The sequence below is a fragment of the Perca flavescens genome, chromosome 19, assembly GCF_004354835.1.
Source record: "Perca flavescens isolate YP-PL-M2 chromosome 19, PFLA_1.0, whole genome shotgun sequence".
Lineage (NCBI taxonomy): Eukaryota > Metazoa > Chordata > Actinopteri > Perciformes > Percidae > Perca > Perca flavescens.
This window is the reverse complement of record NC_041349.1, coordinates 4223436-4245760: the sequence shown is the minus strand read 5'-3', so window position 1 is coordinate 4245760 and position 22325 is coordinate 4223436. Positions and strand designations below refer to the sequence as shown.

Sequence of the window (22325 nt, the reverse complement as noted above, 5' to 3'; positions counted from 1 at the left end):
AGCAGCTTTCATCCTCTCTGATGTTAGAAACTGCAGCTACAACCTGATACTCAGAAAAACTCACTGAGAGAGACTCACTCACCTGGGCTCTGGAACCTGCAGATGGATGATTCTGACTGGCTCAAAGCCCTCTCTCTTTTTACGTGTTGAACCATCGGTTTTAACTCGACACTCGTATGTTCCAGCGTCGTGTGTGCTCACATTCTTCAGAATTAAAGACGCGTCTCCGTCCTTCAGATCTCTGTCCACCAGCTCCACCCTGTCCTTAAAGGATGGATGCTGGTAGGTTGGATCCAAGTGTCCATCTCTGTATAAGAAGACGTTATCTGGCTCCAGGTCAGGTCTGGTCCACTTTACAGCTCTGATGGAGGAACCAGCAGCCTGACATGGTAGAATGACATCATCTCCAGGGTCCACTGTTACCTCCATCAGGTCTGAAAAACAATAATAATCAATAGTAATCAATAAAAGTCATGGTATTGTTATGTGTGACTGCAGCACCACGGTGGTTTAAAACATCTATTTCCTATTGTTTAACTCCACCAATCACAACACGTACCAGACAAGCAGTTTTAACATTTAATAGCTATACTGGATATTTATTGCAGATATCTGTATTTCAATTCTTCTTAGTCAAAATATATCGTCATTCTTCCTTTTTTTATTGTTACTAATATTATTATTATTATTATTAACATTATAACCAATTCTACTAATTCTATTTCTTATAATACTTTGTTTATATTTTTATCTTATGTCTATTTAATGTGTATTTGTGATGTGTTTACATTTGTACTAGTCAAAATGTAAATCAGATATTTAAAATAACATTCTGGATATCTGAAATTAAAATTATGACTAGCAATAATAAAATTGTATCTGAAATTGAAGTTCTTCTTAGAATTCTGTTTTCAGATTTCTAAATTGTTTCTGGAGAGGAAGAATGACGTTTTAGATATTTGAAATGATCATCGATCAAAACATTGTAATGACTTATTTTTTACTTTTACCTAAGAACAACATTTTTCAAGTGTTAATTATCGAGTTATTTTGTTGTTACTTGAGGAAAGGTTATTGAAAGTAAGAAGTACTTTAACTTTAAGGTAACTTTTCTTCCAGTACTTTTACACGAGTAAAATATTCTCTAAGGGCGTTTTCACACATACCTCGTTTGGTCCGGACTTTCGGACTTTTTAGTTTGATCCGAACCAAAATTACAGGTGTGAAACCTCCCCCGGACCGCGGTCCGGATCAAAAGACCAAATTTTGGTCCGATAAAAATAGGTGGTCTCGGTCCGCACCAAACTGAACCATGGTCCGGTTCGTTTATAGTGTGCATAAGCATTTTTTGGATGGTTCGGACTTTTGGACCAAATACAAGAAGCTCTGGCAGGCTCTCCTTGTGTTACAAGACCGGGGAAGCTCCTTTAAGGTGCTTAGTGAGAGAGAGTGACGGTGAATGCGTTCAGAGAAGACAGCTGTCGGTTATCAGAGCAGAGAATACATCAGCAGTTTATTTGTTAAGTGGTAAATGTACAGCGTAGGTTTCAGTTTGTCTCTGAATAAATGCTCCAGAAAGAAAGTTCCCGTGTCTTGCTTCTCAACATCACAACAAAACAAAAAGGGCCGCGGCAGTAGGGGGAGAGCAGCAGTCAGTAGGGGGAGAGCAGCAGTCAGTAGGGGAGAGCAGCAGTCAGTAGGGGAGAGCAGCAGTCAGTAGGGGGAGAGCATCAGTCAGTAGGGGAGAGCATCAGTCAGTAGGGGAGAGCATCAGTCAGTAGGGGGAGAGCATCAGTCAGTAGGGGGGAGAGCAGCAGTCAGTAGGGGGGAGAGCAGCAGTCAGTAGGGGGGAGAGCAGCAGTCAGTAGGGGGAGAGCAGCAGTCAGTAGGGGGAGAGCATCAGTCAGTCATCAGTCAGTAGGGGGAGAGCATCAGTCAGTAGGGGGAGAGCATCAGTCAGTAGGGGGAGAGCATCAGTCAGTAGGGGAGAGCATCAGTCAGTAGGGGGAGAGCAGCAGTCAGTAGGGGGAGAGCAGAGAGAGGATATGAGAGGACGAGGAAGCCCTTCAACAAACCAATCAGTTAGAAGTATCTGGAGACGTAGCTCACGTATGTGATGACGGCAAGACGTAGGTTTGTCACGTAACAGTGTGAAACCACAACTTACCGGATCAAATTTATACAATGTAACAAAAACATGAACCTTGGTCCGGACCTTGGTTCGGACTTTCATGTGTGAAAACGCCCTAAATGTTGAGATGATTTGATCTGATTCTCTCTCTGTCTGAGTGTCTGGGACCAACTCATCATGGGAGACTCTAGAGGAGCTGCAGCTACAACCTGATACTCAGAAACACTCACTGAGAGAGACTACCTCACCTGGAACCTGCAGACGGATGGTGCTGATATGGTCAGAGTTGGTGTCTCTCTTTTTACGTGTTGAACCACTGGTTTTAACTCCACACTCGTATGTTCCGTTGTCGTTGATGTTCACATTCTTCAGAATTAAAGACACGTCTCTGTCCTTCAGATCTCTGTCCACCAGCTCCACCCTGTCCTTAAAGGATGGATTCTGGTAGGTTGTATCCAAGTGTCCGTCTCTGTATAAGAAGACGTTATCTGGCTCCAGGTCAGGTCTGCTCCACTCTACAGCTCTGATGGAGGAATCAGCAGCCCAACATGGCAGAATGACATCATCTCCAGGGTGCACAGTTACAGTCCGGTCTGAAAAACAATAAACAATAGTAATCAATAAAAGTCATGGTATTTCCAAAGACCTCCATCAGGTGGAACACTGCAGAAGGGATGTTAATTAATAAAGATATCACAGGACTTTATTCCGACAAGGTCAACAGTTGTTGAGACGCATGAAGCTGATTAACTTCTAATCAATAGTTCAAGTTTAGCATCTGCTTAGATTAGAACAGCTGATCTGATCTCTTCCTCAGTCACCGTCTCTAAAACACCAGAAAACAACAGACTCCAGGTGTCCTGCTGTAGGAAATGTGTTGCTGCACTCAGATATAAAACTGTTATATATGCGTGTGACTGCAGATATCCATATTTCAATTCTTCTTAGTCAAAAAGAACATATCGTCATTCTTCCTAGAACATATGACGTCACTTTGGTCATCAAGGCTTTCAATTTCAGATATCCAAAAAATCAGATAACCAGAAATGATTTGTAGATTTCGGTTTCTCCTGAACAACAACAACCTTACTCATCTGTATATCTGTGAATATATACCTTCGGTTTATATAAGGGAGTTTACTTTTTTAAAATTATTATTATTATTATTATTATTATTATTATTATAACTAATTCTACTAATTATATTTCTTATAATACTTTCTTTATACTTTTATCTTATGTCTATTTAATGTGTATTTCTGATGTGTTTATATTTACATTTGTACTAGTCAAAATGTATATCAGATATTTAAAATAATATTCTGGATATCTGAAATTAAAATTATGACAAGCAATAACTAAATTGTATCTGAAAATCAAGTTCTTCATAAGATTTCCGTTTTCAGATATCTAAAATGTTGTTTCTGGAGAGGAAGAATGACGTTCTGGATATCCAAAATGATCATCGATCAAAACATTGTAATGTCTTTCTAAGCACATTTTTCAAGTGCCACTTATCGAGTCATTTTGTTACTTGAGGAAAGTTTTTTGAAACTAAGAAGTACTTTAACAGGAATAAAATATTCTCTAAATGTTAATGATATTGGGTGATGACTCAGAAATGATTTTGGGAGACCTGCAGCTTTATTTACACAGTGAACAAACTTTCATGACACTGGCACAACCATGAGCACACAGATGTGTCTGCTCAAGGGTGACCAACATGTACATAGAAATAGATCCCTTTTAAACTCTTTTTGTGCTCACACAGCATGAGATATCTATTTCAGTTGGAACAGTTTACTCTTAAACTGAACCTTTCATGGCAGATGCTTCTAATAGATTCCCACATTCCTGGCTCCAATTCCTCTGTGTGACAGTTGTACCCAAACTCATAATAGATTTACACATTCTAAGCTATTCCTGTGGGTGAAGGTTGTCCCCAGACTAACCTTCTTGTGTAGTACACTACATACAAGATATAAAATACATTTGAAACATGTAGGCTGAAATATCCAACCTATCAGTTAAGATCATTTGAACTGATTGGGCCTCATTCACCAAACGTTCTTAGGAACAAATGTGTTCTTAAACTCCACTTGCACAGTTTTCACAAATATTCTGGCATTCACCAATGTTTTCTTATTTGGGATTTGTTCTTAGGTAAGAACACGATCTACGTACACTCAAGAGCACTCTTTCACATTATTTAGAGCAGACATGTTAGCGCAAAATAGGTAGCTATACAATTTTTATCCGTTCTAATTTAAAATGTAACATTTCTCTCCATTTTGTAACTTATTATTTTCATTATTTTACACATAATTACACATTTGTATCTTTTAATAAATACACACTACTGCTCATTTGTAAAGCACTTTGAATTGCCATTGTGTATGAATTGTGCAAGGCCTATATAAATAGACTTGCTTTGTTTTGCCTTCAATTCCCATCAATTATGTTAACGGAGAATGCTGCCATCCAATAATAAGTGATTAATCACGCTATTTATGCTGTTGAGACTTTTAACTCACTCATGAAAAAAAAAAAATAGCAAATGGGTCTGATGTGTTCAATTATAATGGGAACGAGTGTTTTCTTTAAGTTTCTCAGTTGCTCATATGTTACGTTATGTGCGCATGCGCAGCTTCACATAGAAACGTTAATTATGGCACCTGGCAATCATTTCATCCTCACCCAGACAGTCATCAGGAGCACACAGCCCGTTGGTGTGTAACTGCTAACTACTCACGCAGTCTAGTAATAATGTTTCATGTTTAAGTCACTTTTATGTTTGTGCACTGAACGTTTACCTCACTGTGTCGGTGTTAGTTGGCCGTGAGCGACTTGTAGCGGTTGCTCGACGATCCGGATGCTGTTTAGCATTAGGCTATCATTAGCTGTTTGCGGTGTGCTGAATGTTTGGAGCACTCTGCTGGTTTTATTATTATTATTATTATTATTATTATTATTATTATTATTATTATTATTATCATCATTATATCATTTGAGTAATATATTTACATGGTATATATGAATAATATATTGTCATTATTTGTTTGTTGTATTTCAGGTTTATGACCGGTGGTCATTTAATGTAAAAATAAGTAGACAAACACGAGTCATGACATGGTGTGCTCCCTGGTAAGCCTTTTCGGAGGGCTACATAACGGAAAATCCGAACATATACGCCAAGAGTATCTTCTATGTTTTGAAGTAATTTTTGTTGCCTCAGATTTCAAATCAAACGATTTCTATTTTACTTCATTGGTTGTGCGCCCTTCTCCGGATACAGCGTTCACTGCATGAGTACTTGCATTCCATGCATCGGTTTTATTTGCTGCTTAGTTTTCACTGCTAACGGTACTAAATATGTCTCTTTTTTCGTTAACTTCTTGCAGCAGTGCCTCCACTTCAGAATTACTAAAGTTTTCTTTCTTTTGATTCGAGGCCTCCACTATCTTTGCCACATCTTTTGAACATAACACATGCCCTTTTATGGGAATTAATGGGGCGTTTACCTATGCTGAATAGGAGCAATGGACACGAGCTTTCAATTTATGAAGACATGGGGATTCATCATCCTAAGCACACACCTGCAAACAATTCTGCGGTTTAAGAACACATCATAAATCAGACGTAGACTTTTCATAGACATTTCGTTAAGAACATATTTAAGAGAAAACTTAGGAAGACATGAATGAATGATGATGAATTGGAGACCCTAGCTGCAGCTACAACATGTTACCTAGAAAAACTCACGGAGAGAGACTCACTCACCTATAACCTGCAGACGGATGGTTATGATTTGGTAAGAGTCGATGTCTCCCTTTGTACGTCCAGAACCACGGGTTATAACTAGACACTTGTATGTTCCAGTGTCGATGCTGCTCACATTCTTCAGAATTAAAGACACGTCTCCGTCCTTCAGATCTCTGTCCACCAGCTCCACCCTGTCCTTAAAGGATGGATTCTGGTAGGTTGTATCCAAGTGTCCATCTCTGTATAAGAAGACGTTATCTGGCTCCAGGTCAGGTCTGCTCCACTCTACAAATATGATGGAGGAATCAGCAGCCTGACATGGCAGAATGGCATCATCTCCAGGATCCACTGTTACTACAATCAGGTCTGAAAAACAATAATAAAAGTCATGGTATTTCTAAAGACCTACATCAGGTGTAACACTGCAAAAGGGATGTTATTAATCAGTAAAAACTGCAGAGATAACACAGGACTTTATTCCCACAAGGTCAACAGCTGTTGTTGAGACACATGAAGCTGATCAACTTCTAATCAATAGTTCAGGTCTTAGCATCTCCTTAGATTAGAATAGCTGATCTGATCTCTTCCTCAGTCAGCGTCTCTAAAACACCACAGAACAACAGACACCAGGGGGGCTGTAGCTCAAAACCAGGATAATCAATTATCATGGATGAATTTAGCTTTGACTTGGTTGCACAAAAGCGGGTTGAATTAAACCAGCCAAGTAACCACGGAGATTTATTCTTTGCAGCTAGCCTGCTCCAGAGCAGGCTAACAGCCAGGCTAAGATTAATCCTGGAGTCTGATGTATAAAATCAGCTGATGCTCTGATCTGAAATAAACGTGTTTAACAGTTATTCCGTTGTCTTCTGAATGTGTTCCGCTTTATTTTTATTAACATGCATTACTTGTCACTATTACTGTCACAAGTTTGATTTTCATCCTACTATTGCAGTTGTTTTGATGGTAAGAAATGGTTGCACTGGCACGAGAGATTAAGTGGGACAATGCAGAAGAAATGGGTTTTTCCTCCGCTGCTGTCCCCGTGAAATGTGGCCATGCAACGTGGAGAAGCAGGGGGGGCAGGGGGATCCTCCTACACCGTGCAGCGGACTCTAAAAGGAGACATTTAGCGTCAATAATGACCACAATGGCACCTCGCCAAACATTTGTATTTTACGGGGGTGGGAGTGAGAATGTGTTCAAAGCTTCTTAATCATTTTATTTTGGTGCTGTCACTTGTCATCTTCGAGCTTGGGAGTGAGAAAAAAAACATGAATAATAATAACAGGCTACATTGTTTTACAGATATGCTCACAGTTTGTATTGAAGTCACTTCTTTTTCTAGTTTTTGTCCAGTCATGTTTATTCTGTATTAAAATTAATTGTAGAAAGATATTTAGAATTAGACTTATTACTATTAACTTAGGCTATAGAGATTTGATGCATATTGTTGTAAAACATTCTCGCATTTAGAATAAGGGTTTGACATTAAGCCTAGTCCTTAGCGTAAATTTCCAGAGGAACATTAATGCCCTCTGCTCACTTTTAAGGCAAAGTAGGATAATAATAAGAAGGACACTATCCAGCCTTTGTTGAACTACTTGCGTGATCTCAAAATATGGTTGGATCAGACTTTTCTCTGTCTTAATGATAATAAGACTGAAATTGTTGTGTTTGGTCATGCTGATCATTTTAGTGCTTGTGTAGATGCTTTTGGTACTTTAGGCTCCCAAATTCATCCTAAAAACCAACTAGTAACCACTGACAAAGTATTAACTATCTAATGTTTATAGATGGTTTACAAAGTATTTATTAACTATTTAACAAGGTATTATAGTCATCTGTTGCAACTTTATAATAACCATCCAGACACTGTTTATAGACTGTTTACAAAGCAACTAGTAACCCTTAACAAAGTGTTTCTTAAAAGGTTTACAAATATTTTTTAATAATTACCAGATACATAATATAGTATATGAGGGATATAATGTGTGTAATAATAAACTGTTAATTAACAGCACTACTAATAATTAGTAAACATTATTTAATTATTTGTTAACAGTAAAATGACAATTAACTAAAGATTATTTAATTATGAATTTACCATCTATTAATGATGGTTATTATAAAGTGTTACCAGCAATTTAAACAGATGTACAACTTTGTAAAAATGTGGAGTGATTTTTTTTTTTTTTTAAATCCTTACACATTCAGTCAGTCCGCTATTGTCTATCGGGCTTTTTCTCTCCGTTTGATAACACCATCCGTATTTTCCTTTTTGCATATTATGTGTTTCACATCCTCGTAAGTTTCCATTAGACGCTGCTGCACAGCGGGTGAAACATATGCCGCACGCGTCTTCTCCATTTCTGCATCAGTGAAGCTGTGATCGATACCGTGGTCTATTTAAGAAAGCCGCGAACGTGCACTTATCCCAGCTATCTACACCTGGCTTGACATAGCTTCACCTTCTCATCCTGACTCGGCAAACGCGCAAACGATTAAGCCGCGATGAGCGGATCACACTAAGTCAAGCTGCGCCTTTCAGTTATCCTGGATTTCTTCATTCTACTTTTGTGCAACAGGCCCCAGGTGTCCTGCTGTAGGAAATATTTTGCTGCTTGTGTTTTAACTGTCACTGCTCTCATAGATGTAAAACTGTTATATATGTGTGTGTGACTGCAGCACCACGGTGGTTTAAAACATCCGTTTCCTATATTATATCCACAAATCACAACACAGCACATCACAGACAAGCTGTTTTAACATTTAATACCTATACTGGATATATATTGCAGATATTCGTATTTCAATTCTTCCTCAGACAAATTACGTCACTTTTTGTCATTAAGGCTTTCAATAAAAAAACAACATCAACAACAACCTTACTCATATATATATATATATATATACACACACACACATATATATATATATATATATATATATATATATATATATATATATATATATATATATATATATATATATACACACACATATATATATATATATATATATATATATATATATACACACACATATATATATATATATATATATATATATATATATACACACACACACACATATATATATATATATATATATATATATATATATATATATATATACACACACACACACACATATATATATATATATATATATATATATATATATATATATATATATATATATATATATATATATATATATATATATATGGGCTGTCAAAATTAACGCGTTAATTTTTTTATATTTAACTTTCGTTAAAAAAAAATTAACGAAATTAACGCAGCTGTGTTTGTTTACTTCATGTGGCGGCTGAGAAAAACGTGTCGTCTCCATAACACCAGTCGGCGCTACTCTGTATTGTTGCCCAAGTAATGAAAACCGGCAGCTGATTGGACGAACGCGTCACATGGGTTTGTTTTCTCCGGATATTGAGAGCCAGACTGTCATGGCGGCCGTTCAGAATACGATCTCATATTGTACTAAAATAGTTCACTGAAACAGGTTTCTGAAAACATTTTAAGCGAGAAATAAGCTGTGATGCAGTTGCTGAATCGGTCTTCATTTCAGCTCAACACAGGTCAGTTTAGAAGATTTTCGTCAGTTTTTGAGAGACTAGTCACCTCATTCCGCTCGCCATTTCCGGGTGAGTCCCGACTGCCCTGCCGCCGACTGAACTCTCGGCTCGTCGGAGACGAACTGAACATAGGAGGCGAACTGAACTCGGAGATGAACTGAACATAGGGAGATGAACTGAACATAGTCTCGTTGGAGATGAACTGAACTCTCGGCTCGTTGGAGATGAACTGAACTCTCGGCTCGAGATGAACTGAACTGAACATAGTCTAGTCTCGCCGGAGATGAACTGAACATAGTCTCGTTGGAGATGAACTGAACATAAACTGAACATAGGCTCTCTCGGCCGGAGACTAACTGAACTCTCGGCTCGTTGGAGAACTGAACTCTCGAACTGAACTGAACTCGGCTCGTTCGGCTCGTTGGAGACGAACTGAACATAGGAACTCGCCGGGAGATGAACTGAACTCTCGAACATAGGAACTGAACTCTCGCTCGGGAGATGAACTGAACATAGTCTCGTTGGAGATGAACTGAACATAGTCTCGAACTGAACTGAACATGAACTGAACGGCTCGGGAGATGAACTGAACTCTCGGCTCGTTGGAGACGAACTGAACTCTCGGCTCGTTGGAGACTAACTGAACTCTGGAGGCTCTGAACTCTCGGCTCGGAGACGAACTGAACTCTCGGCTCGGGAGACTGAACGGCTCGGAGACGAACTGAACTCTCGGCTCGTTGGAGACGAACTCGGAGACGAACTGAACATAGTCTCGTTGATGAACTGAACATAGTCTCGTTGGAGATGAACTGAACATAGTCTGAACATAGTCTCGAGATGAACTGAACTCTCGTTGGAGATGAACTGAACTCTCGGCTCGTTGGAGATGAACTGAACTCTCGGCTCGAACATTGGAGATGAACTGAACTCTCGATGAACTGAACATAGGCTCGTTGGAGACTAACTGAACATAAGAACTGAACTGAACATGAACTCTCGTTGGAGATGAACTGAACTCTCGGCTCGTTGGAGATGAACTGAACTCTCGGCTGAACATAGTCTGGAGATGAACTGAACTCTCGGCTGAACTCTCGTTGGAGATGAACTGAACTCTCGGCTCGTTGGAGATGAACTGAACTCTCGGCTCGTTGGAGACGAACTGAACATAGTCTCGTTGGAGATGAACTGAACATAGTGTCGTTGGAGACGAACTGAACTCTCGGCTCATTGGAGATGAACTGAACTCTCGGCTCGTTGGAGATGAACTGAACATAGGCTCATTGGAGATGAACTGAACATAGTCTCGTTGGAGATGAACTGAACATAGTCTCGTTGGAGATGAACTGAACATAGTGTCGTTGGAGATGAACTGAACTCTCGGCTCGTTGGAGATGAACGGCTTGGAGATGAACTGAACATGGAGATGAACTGAACTGAACTCTCGGCTCGTTGGAGATGAACTGAACTCTCGGCTCGTTGGAGATGAACTGAACTCTCGGCTCGTTGGAGATGAACTGAACTCTCGGCTCGTTGGAGATGAACTGAACTCTCGGCTCGTTGGAGATGAACTGAACTCTCGGCTTGTTGGAGATGAACTGAACATAGTCTCGTTGGAGATGAACTGAACATAGGCTCGTTGGAGATGAACTGAACTCTTGGCTCGTTGGAGACGAACTGAACATAGGCTCGTTGGAGATGAACTGAACTCTCGGCTCATTGGAGATGAACTGAACTCTCGGCTCGTTGGAGATGAACTGAACTCTCGGCTCGTTGGAGATGAACTGAACTCTCGGCTCGTTGGAGATGAACTGCTCCTCGCCTGTAAAGTAGACGAGAGCAGGCGACAGCAGCCGGGGACGGGGACAGTTTCTAGCAGTTTCAGCAGCCTTCAGCAGGACTAAATAAGCCAAATTGTTGCTGATGTTGTTCTGAAAGATATTAAACATTCAGAACTTAGCAGAACCTTTCCTTGTTTGTTTTTTTCTTCATATGCAAAGTTAAATGATTTAGCATTTAAATATCCATTATTATAAGCTTCAGTCTCAATTTGAAAAAGCGATTAATTACAGCAAATTGTGCAATTAATTAGTTAATTTTTTTTAATCGATTGACAGCCCTAATATATATATATATATATATATATATATATATATATATATATATATATATATATATATATATATAGTATACTGTAAGTTTATATAAGGGTGGTTACATTTTTTTTATTACTACTATTATTATTATTATTATTATTATTATAATAACCTATTTAAATTTTTTCTATTTCTTATAATACTTTCTGTATATGTTTCTCTCACGTCTATTTAATGTGTATTTGTGTTATTCTGATGTGTTTGCATTTACATTTCTTTTGAGCTGCTGTAGAAATTTCCCCAGTGTGGGATTAATAAAGTCTATCTTAGTATATCTTCTAGTCATAATTCTAATTTAAGTTAATTTTACATTTGTACTAGTCAAAATGTATATCAGATATTTAAAATAACATTCTGGAAATCTGAAATTAAAATTATGACCATGATCAACTAAATTGTATCTCAAATTGAAGTTCTTCTTCATAAGAATTGTTACTTTTCTTACTGTACTAAATTAAAATATTCTCTAAATGTTAAAATAATTTGACCAGTCTGTCTGTCTCACTCTCTGGGACCAATTCATCATGGGAGACTCTAGAGGAACTGCAGCTAAAACCTGATACTCAGAACAACTAACTGAGAGAGACTCACTCACCTGTAACCTGCAGACGGATGGTGCTGATGAGTCTGATTTGGTCAGTATCATTGGTTTTAACTCGACACTTGTATGTTCCAGTGTCGTTAATGTTCACATTCTTCAGAATTAAAGACATGTCTCCGTCCTTCAGATCTCTGTCCACCAGCTCCACCCTGTCCTTAAAGGATGGATTCTGGTGGGTTGTATTCAAGTGTCCATCTGTGTATAAGAGGACGTTATCTGTCTTTAGGTCAGCTCTGGTCCACTTTACAGCTCTGATGAAGGGATCATCAGCCTGACATGGCAGAATGACTTCATCTCCAGGGCGCACTGGTACCACCATCAGATCTGAAAAACAATAATAAACAATAGTAATCAATAAAAGTCATGGTATTTCAAAAGACCTCCATCAGGTGTAACACTGCAAAAGGGATGTTAATTCATCAATAATATAAACTGCAGAGATATCACAGGACTTTATTACCACAAGGTCAACAGTTGGTTTTGAGACACATGAAGCTGATCAACTTCTAATCAATAGTTCAGGTCTTAGCATCTCCTTAGATTAGAACAGCTGATCTGATCTCATCCTCAGTCTGCATCTCTAAAACACCACAGAACAACAGACACCAGGGGTGTGATGGTTGGGATCAGCTGGCTGTGAGTTTTCTGTTGTTTTGTTTTCCACTGTGTGTTCTGCCGTTTTCTCTGTTTTCTCTGCCTCTCTCTGTTTCTCCCTTGTTTTCCCTTCCCCTGTAATTGCACCGGCCAGTTGACTTCCCACACCTGTTCTTCATCTGGTCATCGCCTCTCCTGGCGTACTCACCTGCCAGTCATCAGCTCCAATCAAGACCAGAATTTAAACTAGAGATTGTCCGATGCCGATACCAGTACTCCCTAAAACATTTACATTTATAAAAGACATATTATATTATATATATATATATATATATATATATATATATATATATATATATATATATATATATATATATATATATATTCATACCAGAACATAGCGTACGGCCAACACTTGATAAGTACTTACGCACAGAAATATTCACATGTATAAAACCGGGCATACACCAGGTCCTGCGCACCTTTTCTTTATAATTTACATGACGCCCCCAACGTTATTCTTCATCCAATCCCAATGGGTAATACCTCAGCAGACGGGAAAAAACTTCACCGACTGTGAGGTTGAGGTGCTGATTGAGGAGGTGGAGGCGAGAAAGGTTTTTTCTGTTTGTAGTTTTGTCATTTTGAATAAGCAATACAAGAAAATGCACAGAATGGCAAATGGTGACTCAGAACCATGGCAGAAATGAAAAAAAATTCAAACTGGAAATCAAGAGAATAGTGGCAGCGCCACAACAGTTACAGAACAACATGCATCTCAGTCTCAGTCCAAATTACACACAATAAGCAGTTTGAACTCACTGATGTAATGCCATTTATTTTCTATGTGTTAGTAGGCTCAGTGAAACTGAGTCCAGCGCGAGGGAGACCAGACTCAGAGGAGGAGAGGTTAGTGAGGCCAGCGTCTCCACGGCAGCTGACAGTGCGCACAGATCCGCTGTGCCACGCATGGATGAAATAATGAAATAGTAAATAGGAATAGAGTAACAGAAATATGTGCAAAATCAAGACAGTCAAGACAGCCCAGTGTTTGGTGGACCGGTACACCTTGTTCAGTTAATAGCCTACAAATCATCCACGGGATCAATTACGCATCACATGAGTTTGCCCCCCGACACAGCGTTTGTTCCTGGGGAGATGGATCCGTGCGTCCTGCCTCCTGTGCGCCATGGATGTCTGAGCCTCAGCAGCTATAGAATCACAGACACTACTGCATTTTCCGTGCTGATCTTTTTGTTGCCAGTAAGATATTTCATCTATGGAAAATACAGAGGATGACTGAAAGTATTTTCTAAGTGGATAGTTAATTCATTTCCCATCCTCATGTTTAACAGATTAAGTAGCCTGCAAATTAAACAGTTGGTATTGTGAAAGATGTGAAACATTTTCCACATAATATGATCCAACTTTTATGGTGTATCAGCGGATATAATTATGATTTTTCATAGACAATGTCACAAACGTATGCCAGTAACTTTAGTGGAAACTTTATTTTGTAATGTTTATTGATTTTCGGCACTTTTCAGTTAGAATTCACGTTACAGAGCCGGAAAAGACTTTACGGATGGCCCGCACATTCTCACGACTTCTCAACAGCTTGCGTGACAGGCCGCACATTCTCATGTCAAGTACATTTTTTATACATCACAAAGTGTCCGTGAAAACCAGCGTACGCAACGGTTATACATGAGGCCCCTGGTGACACATGTTACAAGCTCCTCCAGAAATCTTGGGTATTTGCCTTTGTCTGTTCTTTTGCATGAATCCCTTTCTCTGTTTGTTTCCTGACGTCATCACCTTCACCACGCTCCGCTGTCTCCAGTCAGCTGGCCTCACCACCCGGTCCCCTCCTCGCGGCTCCCCGCTCCATTGCGCCTCTGCTTCCGCTTCCAGTCTTCCCCTCTTCTGCTCCTCGGCTCCCTGGTTTCCAGTGTCTCTTCCTCTGCCTCCCTGTTCCCCCTGAACTTTCCTTCAGGGGGAACTCACCTTCCCCAGCCACAGGCATCATGCCTTCGCTCCGTTCCTTGGTGTCCGTCTCCTCCCATCCCCTCTCCCTTACCTATCCCTTTAATCCAAATAAACCCTCTGTTGTCTTTGAGTCTTGCATTTGGGTCTAGCTTTATAAGACATTTAGGTATGTGTTGTATAGCTAAGTGGCGTGACATTGTGTGTAACATGTGGTAAGAGATTGCTGGTGTAACAACTCGCTGACCGCGCTCTCACTCTCACACAACGGGCCATTTAGCTAGCAGGAAGAGGGGAGTTACAGGCCCCTGGAGATCTGTCAGGGCTGCCAGCCTAACGGAGCTCACAGCAGGCCGGGGTCTGTGGAGGAAGGCAGGCCGGGCGGCGAGGCAGCAGCACCGCCGCTGAAGTCCGACACACAGTCTTACCATGTTTGCAATTATCCATCAATTTTCGTAAAACGGCCCATATTTGAGCTTTATATAGTTGATTTCTCACATAAAAAAGTCTCAGAAGTGAATTTGGTAATGAAACATTGCAGTGTCTGGAATATGAGATTCTGTCACGTCTCTAATGTGTGTGTATTGGGGATTCGCTCATCCAATCAGCGCGCGTCTCTAATGTCTGCGTGTGGCAATTCACTCAACCAATCAGCGCGCAGCTCATCTAAATATTCACGAGCATACTATATTTGAAAAAAACGTTACAAATAGGGCCAAAACACAGGGATGCATAAGGGCCAATAAAATATCAACCAGGCCATTTTCAGCCCAACCAATGTTACATACCCCATTAGGAGACCATAAGGAACAGTGTGAAATACTCTATATAATCATTCTATCACCCCTTTAAACAGAACTTTGGAAACATTGGTGTAAGAATGAACTAGGTTATAACCTGTAAATGTTGGCATCTATGCGTAAGCAGCTGTTTTTATTAAGGGATCATGTCTGTATTTGAGGCCAAACTAATGAGTTGTTTCATTCATCCTAATTACTTTTAAAACACATTTTTCCCCTCTGTAGAATGTTTTAGTAATGCAGTGCTCAGATATTCAGTTCAGTTCTGTACAGTATATTGAGGTGCAACATGCAAAGGCCAGTAAAATGTTGTTGGCCAGTTGCTTTTGATAGGTATACACGGCATCTGGACAGGCTTGGACACAGCTCGGAAATCAGTAGGTGGAACAACCACAAGGCACACAACACCGGTATCTCCGGGGCCGCGGGCGGCTCCTTGTGTTTTTCAAAGTTATTCAATGCAGATGGTCTTCTAATGAATTACTCTGAATTGTTGTCCTGCTATAACATCCCTGTCACACCAAAAGAGTTTGCTATTGTAATGGATGCTATTCCCAAAGGTGTGATGATGTTATTTAGAGGTAACACTGAACCACTTCATTCTTCTTGTCTGTTGTCATTGAATGACACAATAATAGGGGGAAATATGTATTTTATTAAGCCCTTCAACCCGAAACAGAAGGATCTGATCCCTCTTTCAAAAGTACATTGTTACCACCATATGTAATCCATTACTTCAGTTACTTCAAAGTTTGGACATTACCTTCAAGATATTTAATAACAAAAAACCTTGAGATGTCTGTTATAAACTTCTTCATCTGTGCTATCCAGCAAAACATTATTTGCGAAGACAAAAAAAATGACACTGACTGCTCTTTCTGTGGAGTTGATCGAGAAACAGCCATGCACTTATTTTGGAGCTGTCCTTATACTGTTACCAGCGGCGCCGTTCCCACCACGGGCATCACACGCTGTGTAGGGCACCAAGTGCTGAGGGGGCACTAATGAAAAATCATCATAGTCATAATAATTATAATGCTGATAATATTTCAGAATAGAAATATTAGGCACTTTTTAAGCATGTATATAACAAAACAGGCAGAACAAGAAATATATTTAATTGCTGAAGAAAGTAACGATGGTGCCCCCACAACACACACACTGAACTTCCCAAGCTCCCCGTGGGTGCCCTTCCCTATCTCAGTGGTCTGTTGGATTGTGCCTGATGAAGTTTGACAGCAGGCTAAGTCAACTTTTTTTTGAAATGGCCTCGAAAAGACAACAGGAGTCAGGAGCAGAGAAAAGAAAGAAGACTAAACTGTGAGATGATGCCCGTGCATGACTTACAGGTAAGTCCATGTTTAATCATTCTTAAATATGGGAAATGTGCTGCTAATGTAATGATTAGCCTGCATACATCTAAAACTAGCTGACATTATTGCAAATGTTAGCAAACTCATATGTTATAACTTAGGTGCAAGCTAAATTGAGATTTTACAGTTAAACATTATCTGCATTTTACAAGTAACTGACGCCAGCTAGCTGTTACTTTACTTTAGATATTGAGCTTCAGGACAATGATTACAAGAGTTAGTTAAACCACCTTTTAACATTATTTAACATGAGAAAACTGATGGGATATCAAATATAGACTGATGTACCAAGTACATTATATACACAGTAAACCTCTGATAATTAAAATTTGCACACACAAATAAATATCATCCTGAATTCACAAATTCATTATTTATTATTGCAGGGACTGCAGAAGATCCCATTTTTAAATAACTATAATAACCCAAAAACAGGAGAAATTATTGATAATCTCAGTGTGCCGCAATAAAGTGGCTCCTGCTCTGATAAACAAATGAGTGATTTAGAAAAGACTTAAATAAACTAAACAGGTTTAAAACCCATTCCAGTCCAAACCATTTGAACAGTTGAGGATGAGGCTTGGTCTAAAAAAAATTCTTAAGAATCGTAACACTTTAGCCTCATATATATGAAGAATAACACCACCATTATCTTTCTCATCACTCACTGACGTTTTCCTAAACAGAAAAAAACAGATTGCCCTGCTCTGTCTCTGATTGTCTAGTACTTGTTGCCATCTGGGTCAGAGCCAATTAGAAGCAGGATGTGGGTGGGAAAAACCTCTGCTGTCTCCTGTTTGTATGGGTAAAGGGGAGGGACAGAAGGAACAGGCAAGACAAACTGCTTGACAACTTACTATGGAGCTGGGAACAAGCCCAAATAAGCAACTACACTTTAGAAACAAGCCCAAAAAAACTGCTATCCATGGTATTGGCATAAGATTCTTGTTTGAATATTTGTTCTCTTTCTATACTGATCCTTTTTCTTCATATTTCTAAATTAATGCAGGGTCAATGCTGAGATATGTACAAGGAGGAGCAGGTGGAGAAGAAGAAGATACTGATGACAAGCAACCATCTACAAGCACTTCAAGCACACATCAACCCCAGCAAGTCTGTAGACTCCACAACAGTACCAATTTCATTTGATTTGATTGATTTTGGAAAATCTTTGGTTTATTTTATAATATTATGCTCTTCTCAATACTTGAATCTGTGTGTTTTAGCTGTTCTACATAGTGTGTTTACAAAGTAAAGTAAAATTGTGTGACTTTTTTTTTTGATGGGGGGAGCTATAAAGAAATTGTGCTTAGGTCATCAAAATGGCTAGCAGCGGCACTGACTGTTACTTTTTGGAAAAACTTTGCCTAATATATCTGCTGTAGTCTATATCCACGATGTTCCACTTCCTGGAGGAAGGTCTAGCAAGGTAGCATAGGTAGCTAGCAAGTAGTTTGCTAGCAAGCTATCGTTGCTTTTGTAGCTTGTGAAATTAACCACTCATAAACAACATTCCTTGTTGATACAAGCGTCAATGTTCGCCAACAAAACATGTAATCAAACAAATGCACAAGTATTAGGCGATTGGCGTGTCGGCTAGCTGAAAAGTTTGCGTGTTTAAACTAACACATACAGTGGTCTATTTAGTGGTGTGTGTGCCCTGACTAAGTTTGTTTGTCATATAAATCACAATTTGTGTTGATACAAGTACCAATGCTCGTGTAGAAATATTTTAATCACATACAAATTTTCATGATACAGCTCTGATAACCTCTTGATCAGACTTTTTGGTTCTCAAGTGGTCCTCGTTTGAATAAAGTTAAACTTTCGTCAAGTTTGTTTTGTTGCCTCGGCAATTCGCTCTCTTTTCGCCCAATCAGGGCGAATATCGTCTCCATTCAACCTCAATAAGAGCAACGAGAAATTTTGCTGTGTGGAAACCTATCCGTTTAAACACTCTTGATATTTGTAATTTTGTAATTGCAAATATGTTTTTTAATACATATGTTTGTACCTCCTAACACCTGATATATATGTATTTTTGAAGTTGTCATTGTACTTGATTTGCAATAAAGAAAAAAAAAAAAAAAAGAAAGAAAGAGAGCGCCGCACACACCAGAGGCCTGTACTACACGATTTGGCGTTAACGAGCTAACTTCAGGCTCAACCCAGGATTTTCTGTACTACGAAGGTGGATTAGTTGTTATCGGGTTCAATCGCCGTGGTAACTCATGCTGATCACCTAACCTGGTCGGGAGGTTAAGTTAGAGATCAGAGATCAACCGGTGTAAAAGCACCTCCTACCAGAGGTGTCAATTCCAGGTCCAGAAAGTAAAAAGTCCTGCCATGTGTTTATTCCACCAATGAACTCAGCCAGCTGATTTCACTACTAATTAGTGAAATCAGCTGCTAATTAGTGAAATCAGCTGGCTGAGTTCATTGGTGGAATAAACACATGGCAGGACTTTTACTTTCTGGACCTGGAATTGACACCTCTGCCGCCTACTGACCAATCAATAGGTCGATTGATAACTGCGTCACCGTAAGAAGACTGCAGGCGGTGCTTGGTGTGAGGAGAGAGAGAGAGAGAGAGGTGCGCTCATAAAAGTTAAAACATTTAGAGACCGACAATCCCGTTAATATTCACTGATGGCTATATTTATTAAAGATATAGATTTTAAGAGGAGGTAATACAGGCTATTTTTCGGCTTCTTCAGCCGTCTGTTGCCAATGCGCACATCAGTTTGAATTATGTTTTGATATTTTCTTATTTGCTCTCACGATCGCTTACCACTGCCAGGGTTTCAACTGAAACAAAAGACTACAGAAACGACAGTTTATGGAAAGCACAAGTGTAATTATGGTCAGATCTTGTGACTGGCAGATGGGGAAGTGATATTGATAGTTGTGATTTACCATATCCTACATTTTGCCAGTTTTCCTTCCTGTTTTAGGAAACAGTCTGAAACAGCCCGATCACTCTCTTATATTTCAAGTTACTGACAAAGTTGAACACAACACTTGCGAAACCCATTACCCATTACTGTGTAAGGAAATACCATTAAATATGCACTATTCATACTTAAATACAACTACATACAAGCCTAAATTTGAGAATTATTTTTAGTCAAACATTTACTTACAAAAAACTGAACTTGACTGTAAATTAAACAGATGATCATAATGATAATACTTTATATTGTTTTAAACACATTCACATTTCCTTTCAACAAGATGACATCATTGTATCTTCAAAAACCTTTAAAGTCTACATGAATATTTTCACAATAACAGCTGATATTTACCAGAAGCTGCTTCAGAAAGAAGGAACAACAGGAATAGAAATGGAGCCATGAGATCTGACAGAGTGGTGATCTGCAGTCGTCTTTGTATCCCGACACTGTTCTCTCTGGCAGTAGATATTTAGAGAATTTCCTCAACGCTAGGACTAGGGAGCAGTTGGTGGCTGTGATCTGCTATTGTGTTGCTCTCTGACAAGTCTTGATGCGTTGAGAATTTCCCCGACGCTGCACTAGGAAGAGGTAGGTATATGCATGAGAGGGTGGGTCTTACAGGACAGCTGAATCTGCATACATTTTGCAAGAGCAGCAACAGAAGGTTAACTTATTAACATAAGATGGTTATTAGAAATAACTTCTGTAATACACATGATATGAAATTCAAGCTCTTAAGCAAGTAAACACATTACTACTAGTTATTTATCTCATTGGTATAAACAAGGTCGATAAATACAAAGACCTGTCACTGTAACACAATTCAGTTAAAAAGCCACACATACTACATCCTCCAAAACAATTACACAGTTGAATTAACACAAACTGAACATTATTCATGACAGTTATGATGTTCGAGGATGCATTGCATTACTGTTGTATTAGACTTCATTCTAGCTGTACCTAATAAACTGGAAACTGAGTGCTGCAGTGGATCACTGCTGATAAGAGATACTAATGTTGGCTCCATCTCCATCCTAACAGATCTGAAGCTCTCCCCGGTCCACGTGGCCCTCTGGCCCTCTGGCCCTTTCCAGGTTTGGCTCCTTGCACCCCGGGGCTGAGTCAGCTGTACAGCTAACGAAGACAACTTTGGGCTTGGGCTCGGGCAGAGAATCTAAACTCTACCGCTATGACATTTTTTTATGTTGTCTTGGTTAATGTCAAGTTGTCATAGCAAAGACCTCGGGGGCAGCTCAGGCGGTAGAGTGGTCATCTACCAACTGGAAGGTCAGTGGGCCCTGCAGTCTACATGTCCAAGTGTACTTGGGCAAGACATCAGTGTGTGAATAGTGTGTTAAGCTCTTTGAGTTGTCAATAAGATTAAATAAAGCACGATAGAACTGCAGTCCATTTACAGTAACATCTCCATAATGCTAATGTTGCATTACGAGTTTCATAATTTAGTAAATGACACTAAAGTCCCAAGACGTGCAGGTTCAGTAGATTCTCAAAGGTGTGGATTCATTTATCTGCATATATCTTGTGGCTGTCCAGCTGTGCCCCACTCCTCACCCAATCAGTGATCTTCAACAGGGGGTCAGTGACCCCTAGAGGGTCCTCAGAGTCATTGCAGAGTCATTAAATTATTGTTTAATACCTTTTGGAAAGTTTCTTCCCCCAAAATTGAAATAGACCCAAAAAATACACTAACATGAATGCAACATTTTATTGGAATAGATAAATCGGCCTATTCGTAAAAAGAAAAACAGCCGATAACTATTAGCCACTATGCTAGCCATCCACAGATACAGTTCAGCTAATGGACTCACTGTGCCTTCCACATGTATGTTTGACATTAAAACATGATGATATATGAATACATAAATAGTAGCTTAGTATTGCAGGGCACCATACCAAACATTATGGTTGGCCTAGTTTATCTTGCAACATACAATATATGTAGTCGGGGGTCCCTGCTTGTGTCTCTTTCAGGTTAGGGGTCCTTGGCCTAAAACACACTGAGGACCCCCGCTGAGCTAGATGATACTGAGATTCTGATAACAGCTGTTCACAACCTGTTATTGTGTTCATTGTGATGTGTGCTGTTCCATAAGTTTGTTTTTACCTAATATTTCCTGATGTTCAAATACACAATAAAAAAAAAAACATTTCCTGATAACTCGAACAGTGACAGGTGACGAGGAAGGAGGTTGTTACGCTGGGATACAGAACGGACCCAAATGCAACGTTCAAAAAAATCAGGTTTATTTAAAAAAAAGGAAAGGAAGGAGGTGTGGGGAGGAGGACGCCAAAAAACAGGAGCGAGGACACAAGGGCTGGGGAAGTATGACGAAGGTTGTTGGTGGTGCTGCC

General features: G+C 39.4%; 2 protein-coding genes across 2 annotated transcripts in view; one reads left to right on the top strand and one right to left on the bottom strand.

Annotated features, from left to right (window-relative positions):
- Window positions 1–22325, top strand: part of LOC114546120 (low affinity immunoglobulin gamma Fc region receptor II-like) — a 1096214-nt gene that overhangs the window by 622605 nt on the left and 451284 nt on the right. The window lies entirely within an intron of this gene.
- On the bottom strand, window positions 79–20503 carry LOC114546132 (hemicentin-1-like). Its single transcript, XM_028564796.1, has 5 exons — window positions 20301–20503; window positions 12237–12566; window positions 5912–6259; window positions 2380–2724; window positions 79–434 (listed from the first exon to the last, which is right to left on the bottom strand). The coding sequence occupies exons 1-5, from the start codon at window positions 20347–20349 to the stop codon at window positions 79–81; spliced, it is 1428 nt and encodes a 475-aa protein (XP_028420597.1). The 5' UTR covers window positions 20350–20503.

Excerpts from the sequence above, each read along its gene's own strand:
- LOC114546132 (XM_028564796.1), bottom strand. The coding sequence starts at position 20,349 with ATGGCTCCATTTCTATTCCTGTTGTTCCTTCTTTCTGAAGCAGCTTCT. Across the intron at positions 2,725-5,911 it reads CATCCGTCTGCAGGTTATAG|ACCGGACTGTAACTGTGCAC; the intron begins GTGAGTGAGTCT and ends ATTGTTTTTCAG. Across the intron at positions 435-2,379 it reads CATCCGTCTGCAGGTTCCAG|ACCTGATGGAGGTAACAGTG; the intron begins GTGAGGTAGTCT and ends ATTGTTTTTCAG.